The 20,347-nt window shown below is 36.9% G+C and overlaps 1 protein-coding gene across 4 annotated transcripts; it reads left to right on the forward strand.

Moving 5' to 3' along the window:
* Positions 1-449: 449 nt before the first annotated feature.
* On the forward strand, positions 450-19,344 carry LOC132110449 (basic helix-loop-helix ARNT-like protein 1). Of its 4 annotated transcripts, XM_059517077.1 has the most exons (18): positions 450-968; positions 2,337-2,484; positions 9,344-9,364; positions 10,220-10,258; positions 12,324-12,350; positions 12,444-12,601; positions 13,280-13,359; positions 13,450-13,542; positions 13,645-13,762; positions 14,322-14,471; positions 14,563-14,809; positions 16,400-16,506; positions 16,576-16,726; positions 16,801-16,889; positions 17,136-17,232; positions 17,332-17,428; positions 18,644-18,737; positions 18,806-19,344. In XM_059517077.1, the coding sequence occupies exons 2-18, from the start codon at positions 2,345-2,347 to the stop codon at positions 18,955-18,957; spliced, it is 1,860 nt and encodes a 619-aa protein (XP_059373060.1). In that variant the 5' UTR covers positions 450-968; positions 2,337-2,344; the 3' UTR covers positions 18,958-19,344. The 4 variants fall into 4 exon arrangements, with proteins under 4 accessions (XP_059373060.1, XP_059373051.1, XP_059373068.1 ...); XM_059517068.1 differs by lacking the exon at positions 450-968 and having other exon boundaries at positions 2,065-2,484; XM_059517085.1 differs by lacking the exon at positions 450-968 and having other exon boundaries at positions 2,065-2,484; positions 17,142-17,232.
* Positions 19,345-20,347: the final 1,003 nt, after the last annotated feature.

Below are 20,347 nucleotides of genomic sequence, written 5' to 3' on the forward strand. Positions count from 1 at the left end.
AGAAGCCTTATGATTATAAACGAGAACTGTTAACGATATTGCCAATATCCACACAGATGACAGCTTTACCTGTTGTAGTTTGTTCAAGTTATGAACGAAATAGACGCTGTTTTTCTGCACTTTCTCTTCAAGTCTCCATCATTTCTCTCTCGCGCGCGTTTATCAGGTGTGTGTCAGCGCTGCTGCGCAGCAGATGAGGACTGTTTAAAACTCTTTTTCCCACTAAAACTTCGATGCGCATTCTCTCAATGCGCGAACATAACAAAAGATGTGAATGCAAAACAATCAGAAAAAAAGGCATTACATGCAATTTTTTAAGAGTTAGCATGTAAATACATAGGCCTAGTCGCCAGTGGCGACCTCAGCAAAAACTTCACTCGCATCTTAATATTTATGGTCGCAAATGCGACCGTTTTAGTCGCAGTTTGGAGCCCTGTAAATGTGAATGGTTCTTGCCTATTTGAGACTCTGCGTGGTTTCCAGGGTGTTGCTACATGGTTGCAAATGTATTCTAGGTGGTTACTAGGACATTTTGGATGGTTGCTAGGTGGTCACTTACTGGCCCACTCCCAAGCCTCTATCACATTCTGGTCACATCTTTTTATTTTTTTTCAAAAATCTATTGTCAACCCGATGAAAATTATATGTTTGATTGCTTAAGTCCTGCACAACAAGCAGCTCAATTTTGGATGTCATTTATTATTATTAAGTATAAGGCAAGGTAATATATATTTTCTTGTTCTCATTTGACTTCCAGTTCCTCACAGATATTGTCATTGGGGTGCATGATGATTAAATGTAGAGAATTAATCAAGATGGCTTCAGTGCTTCTTATTACTGTCATAAGGCCATGACTTTTCTCAGACTCTTATTCCCCTTGACTTAATCTTTGCCCTACTTTTCACCAGCTGACACTTGAACCATGTGACCTGACAGGTCCAGAGTGCCGTGAAACCCAATTAAACCTGGTATTGTAATACCCCAATCTCTCCATGCCACCAGCGGCCCACATTCGATTATGTTTTGGCACAATCTGTTCTCTTTACAGTGTCAAGTCAGACTGACACCTGTCTGCTTCTATTCACACCTGTAATTTGCATCATGAAATGTGAAGCATACAGACAAGTTAGTAATATGACAAGTCTGTGACAGATGGATTCTGGGAATTTAGTGGCTTACAAAAGTAATATGTAATAAAAAGATGTACCTTATTTCAAGATGAAAACTAGACTCTGTTGAAAAGCTAAGCAATATCATAAGCATCCACGTACTAGAGTTCATCTACAAATGTGGTAATCTGGGGGTAACGGGTTATGTCTCCTCACATAATGTGAAATGAAGCAGTTAGGACATTTATATCAAAATATAAATTCTGTATTTCTGTAATACAAAAAGTAGTTAAAGATTTTGTATGTATATTAATAGCAATAGCAAATGTTTTGAAATAGAACAGTTTATTGAAAAAAATGCCTTTGTGTTTTATGTTGAGTAAAATATGTGTTACCTTTATTTAACACAGTTTTTCTAAAAAATTATGTATGAATAATAAAGTAAACCTAGGTTGCTTCAGTAATGAAATACTAACAAAATACAATTATTTGTTTGTTTACGTTCTACAAACCAATAAAGATTTCACAGCAGAAATCAATGCGTACCTAGGTATTGGGTAGGATTAATGAATCTACTATAGCTTGTACAGAATAAGGCATAAACTATCATAATAAAGTATAAAAACTATTTAAACAAGTTTAAATGATCAATCCGACGACAGAATGCATGTAAAATTATTTTGTATTTAAATACATTTAATCTTAGCATTTTTATTAGACTGCTGATTTCCTGTATCAACAAGTATACAAAAATACTAAATACAAAAATACTAAGATTAAATGTATTTAAATACAAAACACATTTGACTTTTCCAATGGTATTTAAATACAAAATAGTATTTCAAATACTTGTATTTGAAATACTGCCCATCCTTGCAGGAAATCAGCAATATATTCATTTTAGGCCATAACTTTTTGTTATATATTTTAAATGTAATCTGTTAATGTTAACTGTTTTCACTGTTGTGCTCAGACTTGCATATAACATTCAGGAGTGGCTGTCTGCTCACTTACATCATCTAAAACCCTCTCTTGTGTCTGGGTTATGAAATGCTCGAGCTCTGTTAGGGTGGAGATTATATATCCTTCTTTACCACAACTTTCTTCTCTTGCAGAGGCTAGTTAAGTTTTTAAGTAGTTAAGAAATTGCAGAATTATTTTAATAGTTTTGTTACCATAACAGATTACAAGAAACTAAAGGGTTAAATTTATGTTTGTGTTTTGCAGATGATATAATGGCAGACCAAAGAATGGACATCTCCTCCACGATGAATGAGTTCATGTCTCCCAGTTCCTCTGATCTGATCAGCAGCTCAATGGGAATGCCGGGCATGGACTACACCCGCAAGAGGAAGGGCAGCATCACCGACTATCAGTAAGAGCAAGTCCTAACAGATCCTCTTACTCTGTTCACATGGCACCATTCAAACGATTGGGGTCAGTAAGAAAGAAAAAAAAAACTTTATTCAGCAAGGATGCAGTAAAATTGATCATGTGACAGCAGAGACATTTATAATGGTACAAAAAAGTCTATTTCAGATATTATTATTACAGTATTATTCTTTTTAATTTGGAGAATCTAGTAGAAGGTATCACATCCCCCCAAAAAATGCATATTATGGTATAATGAATAATATTGTATATTTGTAATACTGTTTAATTTACAATATTTTACAATACGTAAGCGGGACAAAGCATGGCACAGAGTTGGATCATTTTGATCTTTCGCTCTGATATCACTCTAAAACAAACATTACATATACAACTATGAATCCATAATTTTAAGCACAAACTTGATACTCTATTAGCAATAAGATTGAAAAAATAATGTATTAATGAAATATGAACATATATATTTGACAATAAAGGGCTACTACTACTACTACTACTACTACTAAGATATGACGTATTGGACTCATATGATGATTTGGATTTGATAAAACTATACACACATACATACACACACATATTGTACACACAGTGGGTATAGAAAAGAATCACCAGCCTGAAATGGAGACAGACACAGTTTTTGTTTTATCCAGCTGTATTTCCTCAGTGCAACTGATAACATTCAAGTGAAAGATATAACTCCAATATGTCAGAAAATAAATAAATAAATATAATCATTGAGTTGGAAAATGGATCAGCCCCCCCTCCTAAAAAGTACTAAAAAGCTTTTCAATGGTGCTCAAAGCCATTTGACTTTCAACTGTGGTCAGCTTATTTCGATCAGTTCAGCATGAAAAGAGCTTTCCTGGAGCATTTCAGTCCTTGGTAGTGCAACTGAAGCAAACAATCAATTAAGGGTGGAGATGGATACAAAAATAAAAATTCAAAATTCAAAGGCTCCCTGGATCAGGATGTCACTCCAAACTGGTCGAGGTGACCAAGAGGCCTACAGCTCTCAAGCAGTTGCAGGAATTTATGACAAAGAGTAGTCATTGTGTGCATGTGAAAACAGTAGCCCCGTTTACAATTACACTTTTTTTTGCAATTCTGACTGATATAATTCCGATTTTACTGATTATTTTTGACTGTTTAAATAGGATGTTATATAAACCGATCTGGGCCCATATATATAAAGCTGCTATATAAAGTAAAATTTTAGTCTCAAGTGTGTCAAAATTCTAAGAATGATGTAATTTTACTATTTTTCTTAGTCTTAAAAATTAGAGTGATTCATAAAGGTTCCTAAATGTTAATACTAGATCTCAGCTCCAAAAATTATTTAGGAGAACTGGAGAGGTCTCCTAAGAAGAGGGCAGCAAAGAGGAGGAGAGACCGATTTTCTATGAAGATATAAATGTTATGCTGTATTTCTTCCTCAATTTCCTGTCTTTCTGTCCTGTCTACCCCCTTGTCATATTGTATGTATGTATGGACAGGTTGATGGCTAATTTCGCTGGTACTTGTGACTAGTGACAATAAAGGGCTACTACTACTACTAATACTACTAAGATATGACGTATTGAAGTCATATGATGATCTTGATTTGATAAAACTATACAAAACTTGATCGTCAAGATAGTCAATTATTTTTCTAACTGACCAAGTAAGAAATTTAGTAACTTCTTCAACTCTACAAATGAATGCTCTAACTGCAAAAATGAAAGTAGTAATTAAACTTTTTTTTGGCTGCAAATTGAAAAAAGTGCCGCAATGCACAGGTCTTAAATAACCCCAAAAAAACACAACAGTTGCCAAAAGTTATGTGTGGATTTTTTATTTATTTTTTGAAAAAAGTCTCCAAAGGGGCAAGGAAGTAACTAAATTTAGTGCAAGATCACTAAATTGGCAATACTATCTACAACATTATCATTTATTAATATTTTGTGGGTCCTTGCTTGTTTTTGCATGTGTTCATAATTTCTTTGTCTGACAGGATGGCCAAATATTATGACCAGCGAGGTGTGCTGTGATTGGGCAAAAGCCTCAAGCATGTGACGGAAATGTTACGCCTCTTACCATACTGTGATGCCGTGTCCTGGCACGACGAGACAAAACCAATAAAACCCATTACAAATGAGGCATTTTTGCATCCAGTGGGGATATAATTACTGATTATAATGACTCATACTGTCTTTTTACACGTTGCATTGCGTATCGTGCTGCATAAACATAAAACCATGCCTGCATTTGTGAGTGGAAAAACGACAAACAACAAGCTATACTCTGCACTGTTCAAAACTCACGTTTGAATCATCTTTGGCAAATCCTTTACATATGAAAGTGCACTTACAGGCTGTGAGTCAAAAGCACCGGGCTTTCCTTGCAAAGTTGGAATTGCCCCACTTTATAGAAACAGACAAGTCTGCAAAATTCGCTGCACACATTTGAATATTTGGGTTGAACTGTTCCGGAACAGTGTTGTAAATACAACTTAACTATTGATTTCTAGTTGTGCCCTCTTTTGGAAGGCCAAACAAAGTAGCTTAGATGTCACAATGAAACACAGCGTCTTCACAACATGGTGGTGGCAACAACAACCAAAAAAATTCACAGCTTCTTTCTTTGCATGAACATTTGGGAGGCGTTATGCAAATCTTCCCAAATCGTGACGTAGGCATGTGGGGGTGTGTTAGAATGAACTGTTTTAGGTAGGAGTGGTTGACTCTTAACTTTTATAAAGAATATCTCTTTGGATTTGAGACCATAGTCTTTGCAACTTTACAGATGTTCTTTATGCACCAAGAGCTTGTAACACTCCAAAGAGAAAGGAACAATGTAAATCATATGACCCCTTTAAGGGTAAAGATGTTAAATTTCCTTGGCCAATTAAGGGAACAGTTGTATGGAGAAAACAATCAACATACATAGCCTACATGCAGAAACACAAATGCACTCATTGTAAGCATGGCTCGAACACAAATGTACTCATAAGAATGGCTTATCTCCCTTGATAAATCACTTGCCCCTTTGACAATTAAGTCATGTCTGAGGAAGAAACCCATGCCAGCCCAAGTGGCATTTTTTAATTTAACCAAGAGGATTATGACCGTATTATGCTGAAGGAGTCCATCTTTGATGAGGATACAACAGACCCAAAGGAAGGTGATGCACTGACTCATAAACTGTTTAATCTACAGGAACGAGAGATTAGACAACATTTGCACGCTGTAACATTAAGTGATTATTTAAGAAAAAAGATCATTCCTCGTGGTCTGAGACTGCAGAAAGCGCCTGCTTTGGGCCAGGAAAATCCTACTTTTTGCACACGCTGGTGCGAAATACTAAACAAATGCTCTTTTGATCTGATGGCCCTCGTTATAAGTGAAATCACTGTTCAACTGGAATCGACAAGGGAAGATTTCAAGCAAACAGAAATCAAATTGAAAGTGTTGTCTGACAAGAAAAGACTTGGGGAGATCAAGAAGGAGCTTTAACGCCATCGTATCGACTGCACCAGCGAAGTCAGGAGTGTCAAGAGGACCAAGTTTGCACGGGATGCTGAGGATTACAAGCAGAGCAAAGTCTACTTTTGGAGGGATGGTAAACCAGAATCTCTAACCAAATTGCAGCACAACCAGGGACAATGAGTACAATGAGTACGACCTGTACGCCAACGACAACAAGGAAACAGAAAACCATGGTTGTCATCCTCATCGTATGATTCAGGCTCAGATGTGAGTGGCCAATCAGAGCGCGGAGTGTCTTTTTTAGGATACGGCCTGAGAAAACCTCAAAATTCACAACGATGGCGGAGAGCAGACCAGTTTCCAGGAAAAAACGATGCCGAAGAAGTCAGCGAAAGAGGTCGCAGACAGCCCCGTATTCAGACCAGCAGGAGAGTACGGTAATTAATCTTTCTGAAAAAACTTTGTCTGAGGCTTGTACGTCAGCCTTGAGTAAAGGACTGAGTTTTGTCCCAACTACTCATACTAATGACTTTGAGACTATTATTGATTTCCAGAAGTTCTTTCGTAATCTTAGATTGAGGGAGTTTTTCCATTCTGATGTGAAGGATAGTTTAACCACGAGTGTTCCCTCTCTGGATCAAGTCCTGTTGCCTGTTTCCTCTGCCCCTAGTGACTTGTCCCATAGTCGCTTTAAGAAAAGATCAACTTTTATTCCTCCTAAGCACCGTAATGCCTCTTTGGATACATACTGTCGTTTGGTTGAGAATGATGTAAAGGGTCTACTAAAAAATTAAAAAGAATATAAAGTGTACAATAACCTGACTAAAGAGGAAAGAATAGCTGTAATGGATCTGAGTAAGGACAATAGAATTGTGGTACGGCCTGCTGATAAGGGGGGAGCTGTTGTTTTGCAAAATGTTGTGGATTATGAAAATGAAATTAAAAGACAATTAAGTGATTGTACATTCTATGAGAGATTATCATCTGATCCCACTAATAGGTTGAAGAACGGGGTATATTCTCAATTAGAACATCACTTTATTAATGGTGAATTTGACAAAAATGCCTTTGAGTTTCTTAAGATTGAACATCCAGTGATCCCTGTAATTTATACACTCCCTAAAATCCACAAGGGCTTAGATACCCCTCTGAAGGGAAGACCTATTGTCAGTGGGATTGGTAGCCTAACGGAAAATATTTCTGCTTTCGTTGATTATTTTATTAAATCAGAAGTGGTTACCCTTCCTTCTTATATACGTGACTCTATCGATTTTATCAATTCACTAAAGACCTTTGATCATATTTCTGATAATTGTTTGTTGGCCACTTTTGATGTTCAGAGTTTGTACACAAATATTCCACATGATGGTGGCCTAGAAGCACTTCAGTATTTTCTATCTTTGAATAAGGCGGAGTCAAAACCTAGCACTGAGTGCATATTAGACTTGGCGAACATAGTTCTTACCAATAACTTCTTTCGCTTCCAAGATGAGTTTTATATACAAAAGAAAGGCACTGCCATGGGAAGCAAAATGGCCCTTAATTATGCTTGTTTATTTATGGGTCTTTTTGAGAATCAATTTGTGCTGCATCAGAGAAACCCATTTTACTCTAAGATCTTATTTTTACAAGAGGTTTATTGACGATATTTTTCTGATTATTGATTGCACAGTGGATGTATTAAATGACTTTCAGGAGTATTTGAACTCTTGTAATGAACATTTAAAATTTACTCTGGAATATGATAAACAACGCATCAGTTTTCTGGATATCCAGATATATAAAGATGGTACGGTCTTAAAAACTGATCTTTTTCGCAAGCCTACAGATCGCAACACTATATTGCATGGGGATAGTTTTCATCCCAGGCCGTTGGTCAAAAGTCTCCCAATAAGTCAGTTTAATCGTGTACGCAGAATATGCAGCGATAACACATCTTACTCAAAGCAGGCTGCGGACTTGACAAAAAGATTCCTCAATAGAGGGTACAAACAAGATTGGGTGGATTCGGCAAAAGAACGTTTTGATCAGACAACGCAAGATGAGTGCCTTCGATCAAATAAACGCACAAAACCTCCAAATAAGTCTCCTTTATGCTGTGTAAAATACTCTCCACTTGTATCAGAATTTAGAAAATCTGTTTACAAACATTGGCACATTATTGATTCGGACCCCAAACTAATCAGAGTCTTCCCAGAAAAACCTAAGCTTATTTTTAAGCGTGCTTCTAACTTAAAAGACCATCTAGTTAAGAATGATATACGTCCACAACTTACAACTCCTTTTTTTAACATGCCAGAGGGTAATTATAGATGTGGAAGTTGTGCCCAGTGCTCGTATACGCATAAATGTAAAAATTTTAATCATCCACACACTCGTAAGACACTATCTATTCGCGGCACCATTACATGTAGTACCACACATGTTATTTATTTAATCAGTTGCCCATGTGGCTTATCATATGTCGGTAAAACAACGAGAGCGCTACAGACTAGGATCAGTGAGCACAGAAGCACCATCAGAACAGGAGATGAATGTAGTCCTGTTGCTGCTCATTTTAAATTAGCTGGGCATAATGTCAGCGCCCTTAGATATATTGGGGTGGAGCGGGTCAACAAACCGTTTAGAGGAGGTGATCATGGTAAAAAGCTTCTCCAACGGGAAACTTTTTGGATTTACTATTTAAACACATTATCTCCTTATGGTCTTAATGAAGATTTTGACATAAAGCCATTCTTATGAGTACATTTGTGTTTGAGCCATGCTTACAATGAGTGCATTTGTGTTTCTGCATGTAGGCTATGTATGTTGATTGTTTTCTCCATACAACTGTTCCCTTAATTGAGTAATGAGTGGGGTTATTATGACTTGTAATTGTCACATGACTTGTATTTGTGTGTGTCTAATTAAGGTGATCACCTGTGTCTATTTAAAGGTGATTTCACTTCACATTGATATTAAGCCTGATGAAGACCTGAGGGTCGAAACGTTGCTTGTTTTTTAATAAATTATGGGAGTTAGCAGTGTTGCGGACATTACATTTCTTCACCTCAGTAGTCTTTCTTTGTCCAGCACCTCCCAGAAGGTGGGATGTGCACACAATAACTCTTTTTAACAAATTTTAATTAATTGTGATTTAACAAAATACTGACACAAGGGGGTGATCCTTTTTCCAACTCAGTGATTCTGGAAGTTAATGGGAATTGAAACTGTTTGGTTACCCACATTCTTCAAAATATTTTCTTTTAGGTACCACAGAAGGGAAGAAAATCATACAGGTTTGGAACGACTTCAGGGAGAGTAAATTGTGACAGAATTTTTATTTTGGGGAGGAATATGCATTTAATGACATCATGTGAATTATGTTTCTTTTCACAGAATTGATGGATTTTCATTTGAGTAAGTATCAAAACAAAACATGCAAATGACTATATATATATATATATATATATATATATATATATATATATATACACACTCACCTTAAGGATTATTAGGAACACCTGTTCAATTTCTCATTAATGCAATTATCTAATCAACCAATCACATGGCAGTTGCTTCAATGCATTTAGGGGTGTGGTCCTATATATATATATATATATAAATGTGTGTGTGTGTAATGAAGAGTTTTTCATCAAGGGGGGGTTCATGATATTCTAATAAAATTGGCATGTCCTTATAAAAAATATCAAGATATATATTTAAATTTGCAAATAAGAACATGTAGTTGTATTATATTATCCATCAAGTTAATATTTGAGCTCATACAGGTTTAGGTGAGTAAAAGTCTGTTCTAATTAAAAACAAAAAAACATTTAACCAAGAGGAAAATACAATCTGTGGTAGATGTTATCAGCGTCAAGCCCTCAGGAAATCAATGTGTAAAATGTCTCTCATTCTGGTCAGTTAGGAATCAAGTCATTATGAAACAACCAAGCTGGAGCTGATGGTGCATGAGATGGGAGTTACATCATATCAAGTCATAGTATATTTGTACCTCTTACCATATTGTGGGAATCCTATCCTGCAATTACATTTAATGATGAGAAATTAATCATATGTGCTCTTAACCTAATCATTTATAGACAAGGAAGAGAAGAATTCATTTGTTATAAAGAGTACTTTTCATGTGGTTTTGAGAAATAATTTGCCCTTTTACTTGAAAATCAGGACATCTTCCCATTCAGATGACTTTATATAGGTTGACTTGTGAACTATTTAAGCTAATGTATTTGTTTACTGTTCATTTTTAAGGGACAGTATGGACATAGACAAGGACAAACAACCTGGAAGGTAAATTAAATGATTTATGTACAGTATGTACATGACCTTTGGTGAATTTGAAAGTTCTAAAAGTTGGCAAAGAGAACACAGTCAAACAAATGAGACAAAAATATATACTTTGTCACCCAGTGTTACACATCTGTGAGTGGGGAAATATGTGAATCTTTGCTTTCAGTATCTGGTCTGACTACTTTTGCAGCGATAACTGCAGTTGAAAGCTTCTTGTAACTGCTGATCAGTCCCGCACAACGGCTTGATTTTAGCCCCTTCCTCAGTACAGTATTGGCAGGTTTCATTCTCTGAACTGCTTGCTTCAGGTCCTTCCACAACATTTCAATTGGATTAAGGTCCTGACTTTGAATTGACCATTCCAAAACATCAAACGTTGTTCTTCTTGAACCATTCTTTGGTAGAACGACTTGTGTGCTTGAGGTTGTTGTCTTGCTGCATGACCCACTTTCTCTTGAGATTCAGTTTTCAGACAGATGTTCTTTTAGAATTTGCTGGAATAACTCAGAATTCATTGTTCCATCAATGATGGCAAGTCCTAGCCCAGATGCAGCAAAACAGGCTCAAACTATGATACTAACACCACCATGTTTCACAGATGGGATAAGGTTCTTTTGCTGGAATGCAGTGTTTACCTTTCTCCAAACATAGCACTTCTCATTTGAGCCCCCCTTTGTTTGTGTTTTTTTTTTTTTTTACTATTTTTGTCTCATCCATCCACAAAACATTTCTACAGTAGCCCTCTGGATTCTTGTCCACATGATCTGTAGCAAATGGCAGACCAGCAGCAGTGTTCATAAACCAACAAGAGAAAGGTCTGGGGTTTTTGCAACCTCACAGTCATTACATGTCTTGTTTAACAGTGGTCTTGCATTTCCTCCATCTGTCTGACTGTGGATTTGTGGAGCCCAAACTGTTTACAGATGGTTTTGTAACATTTTCCAGCCTAATGAGCAATATCAACTTTTTTTTTTTTTCTGAGGTCCCCAGAGATCTTCTTTGTTCATTCTATGATTCACTTCCACAAACATGATCAGACTTTGAAAGATCCCTGTTCTTTAAATGTAATTTTATTAATAAGATTCGGGAGGAGCGCGTCAGATACTTAGCCTAATCAACACAGGTGGACCATAATCAAGTAATCAATCCCATAGTATAAATATCGCTGACTTACCTCTATCCATTGACGGTTTATCAGCATCCCTCCTCCACCCCATCTCCTCACTTCAAGTTCACTTTATAAATAGACGGGGAAGGGGGGGGTACTCTAGGTTCGGGCCATTCCCGAGCTCGGAGCCCTTCCCCGGACAGCACGCCAAATACGCATTCCATACCTCAGCTAATTATATGTAAGCGTGAACTATTGAAATAAAACAGGACAGGGAATGACACCCCACTGATTCCAATCACCAATAGATGGACTTCAAATTAACTGCTAATGTTAAAGATTCACATACTTTTGCCACTCACAGATTTGTAATATTGGATCATTTTCCAGAATAAATAAATTACAAAGTATATATTTTTATCTCATTTGTTTGATTGGATCTCTTTGTTAACTTTCAGTCCTTGTGTGAAAATCTGATGATTTCTTGGGTCATATTTATGCAGAAATATAGAAAATTCCGGAGGGTTCACAGATTTTCAAACTCCACTGTGTGTGTATGATACATTTTCAATATTAAATGGCAAAACTTTATTTTTAAGGACCAATTCTCACTATTAACTCACTGCTTATTAGCATGCATATTACTAGCATTTTGGCTGTTTATTATTACTTATAAAATTAATGCCTTATTCTGCATGTGCATATTCTATATCATTTAACTCGATCAAATACCTAAACTTAACAACTACCTTAATAACTATTAATGAGCAGCAAATTAGTTGTTTATTGAGGGAAAACTCTTAATTAATAGTGAATATGTGTTCCCTAATCTACAGTGTTACATATTAAATGGTTATTAGTTATTCCACCTGTGACTGTATCTGATTATCTGGTGTTCATACTTGGGCTACATGATTAATTATCTCTCAGACATTAAACTATTTTTTCTCTCAACAGGGTCGATCAGCAGATTAAGAGTGCAAGGTGCTGTAATCCAGAGCATTTATATATGCTGTTGTTGATCCTATGCATTTTCTTCCAAGTGTGACATTATTTTGAACTCTTGGTCATCAACAGGGAGGCTCACAGTCAGATAGAAAAGAGACGCAGAGACAAGATGAATAGCTTTATTGATGAGCTGGCTTCATTAGTGCCTACATGCAATGCCATGTCCCGCAAGCTGGACAAACTCACGGTGCTGCGCATGGCAGTCCAGCATATGAAAACACTTCGAGGTGAGATTCACACTTTCATTCTCAGCAGAGCTTTTTAATGCCATACCCTTTATACTAGAGATGTGCATTCATGTTATTTTGTAGTTGAATACTGTACCTGTACATAAAAAAGTATGGCATGTACATCACAAACATTATATCACCAATAATGGTAGCAAAACAGGTTAATTTAACAATTTGTGGACATGGTGAAGAAAACAAAACTTATATTTCTATGCTTTTGCATTTGCTCCCTGAGCAAACACAAAACTAGTGATTGAAATAATATAAATGGAGTTTTAATAATAACTGTATTTTGCAATATGCAGTACTTTTTTGGGAGAATGCAAAAGTTTTGCGAACAAACACAAAGTTTCACAGAAGGGAGCTCAAACGTTTCGCAAAGTGAACACGCTTGGGAATGAAACCGTTTTGTGATCATATGGTATAATTTTTTTCCGTTTCCAAAAGCGTGCCATTACATGAATGTCACTTATAAACATTGCCACCCAATGCATTCTGTTGTAACAGCGAAATCTAGGAAGGATTTAGCGTGAAAGCATATTTTATTGGTTCCTACAGCAAGTGATTCATGTACTTCACATTATGTTTTGTCTATTTGAGTAATTGGTTCACAAGTACCCACAAGAAGTTCATTGATTACTTGTACATATGCTTATTTTATACTGTCTTGTTAAGGTGCTGCAAACCCTTATACTCAAGCTAACTACAAGCCAGCCTTTTTATCAGAAGATGAGCTGAAGCACTTAATATTAAGGGTAAGTGACCTACAGAAATGAATCTTTTTGTGTTATTGCTGAGTGACAAACCCTCTGTGTGACTCACTGGTGATTCATTTTCCATCTCAGGCTGCTGACGGTTTTCTGTTCGTTGTGGGCTGTGATCGGGGAAAGATCCTTTTTGTGTCAGAATCTGTCTACAAAATTTTAAATTACAGTCAGGTAAGGCCTTCTAATGCTACTATGATTCACCAATCGGCTTATACGGATCATCAGACTGAAGTGACTCACTACAGTATATTGCCTGCTCTCTTTGTCTCACAGAATGACCTGATTGGCCAGAGTTTGTTTGATTATTTGCATCCTAAAGACATTGCAAAAGTCAAAGAGCAGCTCTCATCTTCCGACACAGCCCCACGCGAAAGACTCATCGATGCTAAAAGTAAGTTAGCACCTGCTAATAAATACACCATTATGCAGAAAAACTTTAAAGGTTGGAATACACTGCATGATTTTTTGATTTTTTGATTTTTCCATTTTAAAAGACTAGCATCATACTTTTTTTTTTTTTGCATTATTCATACTGCTGACTTTGTAAATGCTGGGCATCATGCACTAAATGACTGAGGATCTCACACTACCAGATTTGCAAGTCATTCCAAACATAACAAACTCACACAGAAACATGTCAGTTGTTGCTTAGAGACGCATTACAAATGAAAACAATTTGTGTTCTAAAATCAGCTCATATTATCAAGTATGTCTGACATCCTCTGACTGGATGGAATCATAGTTAAAAAAAATCTAAAATGTTCCCATCATACAATACAGTATATGATTTAATGTGAAATCTATCCACTCTATCTAAAATCTGCAGACTGGCTCTGACTCGTCCAGACTGCAAAATGGGCAAAAAATCTTGGGGCAGCCTTTATTCACTTAAATTTCATTGGTTGTATTAGTTTTTGAACTTCTCTGACAATACATTGTTATTTTCTCAGCTGGGCTGCCAGTTAGGACAGACATTGCCCCTAGTCCCTCCAGACTGTGCTCGGGGGCCCGACGCTCCTTCTTCTGCAGAATGAAGTGCAAAAGGCCCCTTGTCAAAATGGAAGACAAAGATTTCCCATTAACTTGCTCCAAAAAGAAAGGTAAATTAGTTCTTTGAATTTACTTTACATATTGTTCAATATTCAAAGACAGTGTTTCATTGCCATAACTTTTGATTTCTTCTCCCTGCAGCTGATCGCAAGAGCTTCTGCACCATCCACAGCACTGGCTATCTGAAGAGCTGGCCACCCACAAAGATGGGCTTAGATGAAGACAATGAGCCTGATAATGAAGGCTGTAATCTCAGCTGCTTAGTCGCCATTGGCCGATTACATCCTCATATTATCCCACAACCCATAAATGCAGACATCCGGGTGAAGCCCACAGAGTATGTCTCACGCCATGCCATTGATGGGAAGTTTGTCTTTGTGGACCAAAGGCAAGTGGTGACCATCGGGTGCCTTGAAATGCAGTTTCAGTTTGAAAGCGTGGTCACATTTACCATTTTGCAAACTAGATCCAGGCCTTTTCAATGGGAATCAGCACTAAACTCACAGCGCCAACCAATAGCAAGACTCTTGGTTCAAAAGTGACCTCTATATGTGGGTGAGGTTTTTAATTTAACAAGCAAAACTAAAGACCTTCAGTGGGAGTGGCAATCATTCTGGAAGTGTTTACTCACGACCACACATTGAAATTATAACATTTTCCATTAAGAGGCTGTTTGGAAAGCAGTTTTTTTTATGGTTGGTTGGTTTGTTAGTTAGCTGGCAAGAATAGCTTTGGATAGTTTGCTTTCCTTCTCATAGCAACCGTAAATGTGAGCACACCTTAACTTGCTTCAGTAACCTTATACAATGCCAGTGCACTACAAAATGTGACATGCTTGAATAATATGGTATCATTTTCCAGACTCTTAATTACATTAGTGTAAGTGTAAGCAAACTGTTAGGTAAAATTGATTATTGGTTGGTAGAGGTTTGTTTTGTCTACTGATGGATAAACTGACTTGGATTAAACATTTGGTGTCTATGCTGACTGTATGACCAATCTTTAAGTTAGCATGGCAACTTATTTGGTTTTGCGAGCACAATGCAAGTCAATATACAAATACAGCCATGGTGCAGACAGACATAATGTCACAGTCTGGCTAGAAATATAGGGCACATAGTGCACCTAAAAATACAATGACAAAAACACTGCTTGGCTTTTATATGTCAGCGGCACCTGTGGAGTCTTAATGTTTGCGTATGTGGTTTTAAAGTCTACTGCTAAACATACTGTTTTGCTTATCCAGAATTTTTTTTTTTTTTACAATGGGTACTTCATTGTTTGAGAAACATTGCACTCAAAATTAGAGGCAGATCTCATTTGAAGCAAAATTATTTGAAAATTTGTTTTTTTATGGGGAACTCTTTTGGCAGTAATTTGCATGGCGCGACTCTCTGGTGCATCATGGGTAATTTAGATAATCGACCATGGTATATACTATTGATTAACAACATTAGAGATCACAACAGGTCTGTCTTTAAAAGGTCGGGTTATCATTAAAAATCAATTTCCCTTTGGAGAAAATAATTGGAGTTTTTGATTCTGGAACCCAACTCTTGAACTCTATATGACACCAAAGAGAATTCTGCTGTTTCTGTCGAATTGCCATCATTCGTTCCACTGAAAGATCGGGTTACAATATTTCGATAAAAGTGCTTTATTTTACTGTGCACAATACCATTTTGAATACTTGCAAAAAGTTTAAAAAGCCTTAAAGAAAAGTTTAGCAAAAAGAAAACTCAGAAAAAGCAGAGTGTTGGATCTTACTAACCCTCACTGAAAATTAACAACTTTCGATCATTTTGATGCTTTCATTATGGACACCCTTTAGGGCTGAAATTATCTACAAAACGTATACTTTATATTGAGCATTAGAGAGAGAAAATTGTAAGTTTGCAAGTTATTACTACCTGCTTGCAAGCACTGTAAAAACACTTGCGTTCTTCTGTATTTGACAGATGCCTCTGTTTCATTTTAGGGCCACAGCCATTCTAGCTTATCTACCTCAAGAGCTGCTGGGCACGTCGTTCTATGAGTATTTCCATCAGGATGACATCGGACGTCTCACTGAATGCCATAGACAGGGTAATAGTAGAGCGATGCTCTCCATGCTCTCTGGTGCTGACCTCGCAATCTGTATGTCTCTGTTTGCAGTGCTGCAGATGAAAGAGAAGATCAACACCAGCTGTTACAAGTTCAAGATTAAAGATGGCTCTTTTATAACTTTAAGAAGTCGCTGGTTCAGTTTCATGAACCCTTGGACCAAAGAAGTAGAGTACATTGTCTCGACTAATACAGTCGTCTCGTGAGTGAACAAAATCTGCAATGATAGGATTGCCATATGTTTAGCTTACTAACTTGAAATGGCTGTGTTTTCAGAGGCAGTTCTCTTGATGGAGCAGAGCCTGGTTATCTTCAGCTCACTGCCTCACCCCAGAGTATGAACAGCGTCCTTCCAGCTGGTGACGGTAGGCAGATCTCATTTAATCTTCACACCCTACAGAACAAAACACAAGTGACTGTTAAAGCATGGCCTAACCAGACACAAAAAGTTGCAACAAGTCATTTTTCAGTTCAATATCACAGCCAACAAGTTATTTTAAATTGCAATAATGTTTGACAGTGTTTTTGTTTTTACTGTAAATGCAGCCTTGGTGAGTATTAGAGACCTTTCAGAAACTTTGGGATGAACCTTTCCTGTTGTTCTGCTGCAGGCTCAGGGAAGACTGTCCCTGGAATCCCTGGAGGCACGAGTCCCGGAGCAGGAAAGATTGGCCGCATGATCGCTGAGGAAGTGATGGAGATACAAAGGTATGCTGATCGGTTTATAAAATGCAGAAAAACCTGCATTTGAGTCATGATCTTGATGACCTTGCAGCTGGTTTTACCTTTCATTGATATGATTGACAGGATAAGAGGCTCATCCCCCTCTAGTTGTGGCTCAAGTTCCCTCAACATCACCAACAGCACACCCGCTCCTGACACATCCTCGCTGGAGGGCAGGAAGGTAACTTTTGTCCTTCAGTTTAGGATTTTATGATTCCTATGATGTAGGAATCACAGAATCAGTTATAAAAAAAATTTATTTAGAAAGTTTAGAGTATAACGAGGAATGTCATGTATTTAGGCAATAGATCAAAAGTAGGACTATACACTTAATTGAATCTTGATATGGACTAGTGTCTTTGAATATAAAAGCACAAAAAGACTGCTATTGAAATATGAAGTCAGCATCTTCTGCTCTTCTGAGAATGACTGAGCGGCGCAGTTTTGTCTAATGCTGTCCAGATTCTAAAACGCACGTAATGCTTGTGCTATTTTCAGCGTCTGCTGAGGGCATGAACACATCACCTCACCAGCATTTCACCATTTCGTTTGTAATCTTTCTGATGGTTTCACACCAGCCGTCAAAGTTTGGATTAACAAAGAGAATGTGACAAATAAAATGGTATTTTATATATATATATATGATGTTGAAATGTTGTTAAATTGTAAGTTTCGTAATTTCATTTAATTAGACATGCTTTTTTGATAAACTGTAATTGAATTAGACATGCTTTTAATGATTAAAATTATAAAAACATACAGACAAGGGCCTTAAAACTATTATTATTATTTATTTTTGTAAAAAAAATAACTGAATTATAAGTTTTTATGATATCAATTAATTAGACAGGCTTTTTGATTACTAAAATTAGTTTAGACGTTATTTTACAAAATTTAATAATAATAATAATAATAAAAAAAAAAAAAAATATATATATATATATATATATATATTTATGAAAAAAAAATTGAATTTGGAAAGAAATACAACAGATTTCATAGGTCCCTAGGATGCTCCACTAAAAAAAAAAATATTTTATTATTTATTCACCCTCATGCCAACACAGATGTACATCTCAGATGTATTTTTTTTTTCTTCAGATAAATACAAATTAGATATTTAGGAGAAACTGATTCATCCACACATGAAGTTACCTTCAAGTTTGCTTGGCTGTTTTTGAAGTGCTTTTGAAACTTTCGGGTTAATATAAAAAATTAAATTTGTGTTCATCTTAAGAACAAAAGTCATAGTAACATGAGGGTGAGTAAATGATGTGAGAATTCATTTTTGGGTGGAGTATGCCTTAAGGTGCATGTACAAAAACGTTGTAATGCTACCTTTATGTGTTAATACTAATTTTAATAGCATCTGATTACATTTTTTCTAACTGCTTAGATTTCAGATGGTGGAACTCCAGACATCCCTTCAGCAGGCATGGTGTCGGCTCAGGACAGCACAGGATATCCTTACTCTAACAGCTCGATTCTAAGTAAGTTTATAATCTGATTTGTCTTTGTTGCTTCTGAAATGGTTCACAATACTGTCTCTGGTCCGTAGGTGATAATTCCCACATCGGTATCAGAGACATCATGGATGAGCCGGGCTCCAGCAGTGATGAGGCTGCCATGGCGATCATCATGAGCCTGCTGGAGGCGGATGCAGGTCTGGGAGGTCCCGTGGACTTCAGTGACCTGCCCTGGCCGCTGTGAGAACGTCACCCATCATGTGTACAATCCATCTCCATCTTTTTGGTGACATTGCATTTGTTTTTGTCACAGTGCCTCAGGAAGCTCCACCCACAGCAAAATCTTATTGGTCCTCAACCTCATTCCACAGCTTTATTTTCAAATGTGCCAAACAATGACTTGAAAAAAAAAGATGGATGACACATCTCCACTTTCCTCTACTATAGAAAAGTGGAGCCAAAACATCCCATTATTGCCACTGTCATCTTGCAAACACGACATGATTCTGAGACAGATTTTGCATGGTAGTGATTCATTTGGAGCCCGTGTTTGCACAGTACTGATCGTGAGGTGGTATCGAAGTTCCTCGCAAATTCCCGCAGACCCAATCACAGTCTCACACTCATGACTCCACACGCCGTTTTTATAGCATCAAAGAACAAACTAATAGCAAACATTTAAACATATTTTGGTGTGATAAAAATGATTTGAAATGATAGAAACTATCTTTGGCTTAAGTCCCATTCGTTTACATTATGTGGGCGGGGTTTATGACCTCTTCTGCAGCCAGCCACCTTAACTTTTCAGAACGTGTGTGGCACACTTGGTGTCAAATAGATGATATTGTCACCATTTCACTTTAATTGAGGACAAAAACTGGTTTATAGCACCTGATTGGGACACAATCTTCAATCGCACAGCATCTTGCGACACACCATTATCATTGCTTGTACAATAACTAAGGATATCGTTTCAGTCTACAGAATGGAGCACTTAATGCCAAACAACTAAATGTCACAAATCCTGTTGAGCTTACAGATTTATATAAATATCCACCTCAGCATTTCTGATCTTTTTTGTGTCTCTGCATATTTTTTTACTAATCAAATTTTGGTGATGTGAATTGTAGCCTGTTTCCTGTTCTTAGCTGACAGGAGTGGCACCCAGTGTGGTCTTCTGGTGCTGTAGCCCATCTGCTTCATGGTTCATTATGTTGTGCATTCAGAGATGTCATTCTGCATTCCTCATTTGCAAAAAAGTGGTCAACTGCAATTGACAGTTGCCTTTCAATTAGCTCCAACCAGTCTGGCCATTCTCCTCTGACATCAACAAGGCATTTTTGCCCACAGAACTGCCACTCGCTGGATATTTTCTCTTTTTCTGACCATTTTCGATAATCCCTAGAGAATGCTGTGCATGAAAATCTAAGTAGATCAGCAGTTTCTGAAATTTTTAGATAGGCCTGTCTGGCACCAACAACCAAACAATGAATTGGTTTAGACATTACATTCTCTGCAAACATATAAGATATGCATACATTTCTTTACATTAAGATATACTTTTAAACTGAATACCAAGTATTCCTAATCTTGATTGCAAAGTAAAATAGCTCTAGCTCATTGCATTACAGTGT

The sequence above is a fragment of the Carassius carassius genome, chromosome 2 (genome assembly GCF_963082965.1).
Source record: "Carassius carassius chromosome 2, fCarCar2.1, whole genome shotgun sequence".
Classification (NCBI taxonomy): Eukaryota; Metazoa; Chordata; class Actinopteri; order Cypriniformes; family Cyprinidae; genus Carassius; species Carassius carassius.

Bases quoted from the DNA above. Each gene is read 5' to 3' on its own strand.
- LOC132110449 (XM_059517077.1), top strand. From the start codon at position 2,345: ATGGCAGACCAAAGAATGGACATCTCCTCCACGATGAATGAGTTCATG. The intron at 14,472-14,562 runs GTAAATTAGTTC...TTCTCCCTGCAG, and splicing joins AACTTGCTCCAAAAAGAAAG to CTGATCGCAAGAGCTTCTGC. The intron at 16,890-17,135 runs GTAGGCAGATCT...GTTCTGCTGCAG, and splicing joins CGTCCTTCCAGCTGGTGACG to GCTCAGGGAAGACTGTCCCT.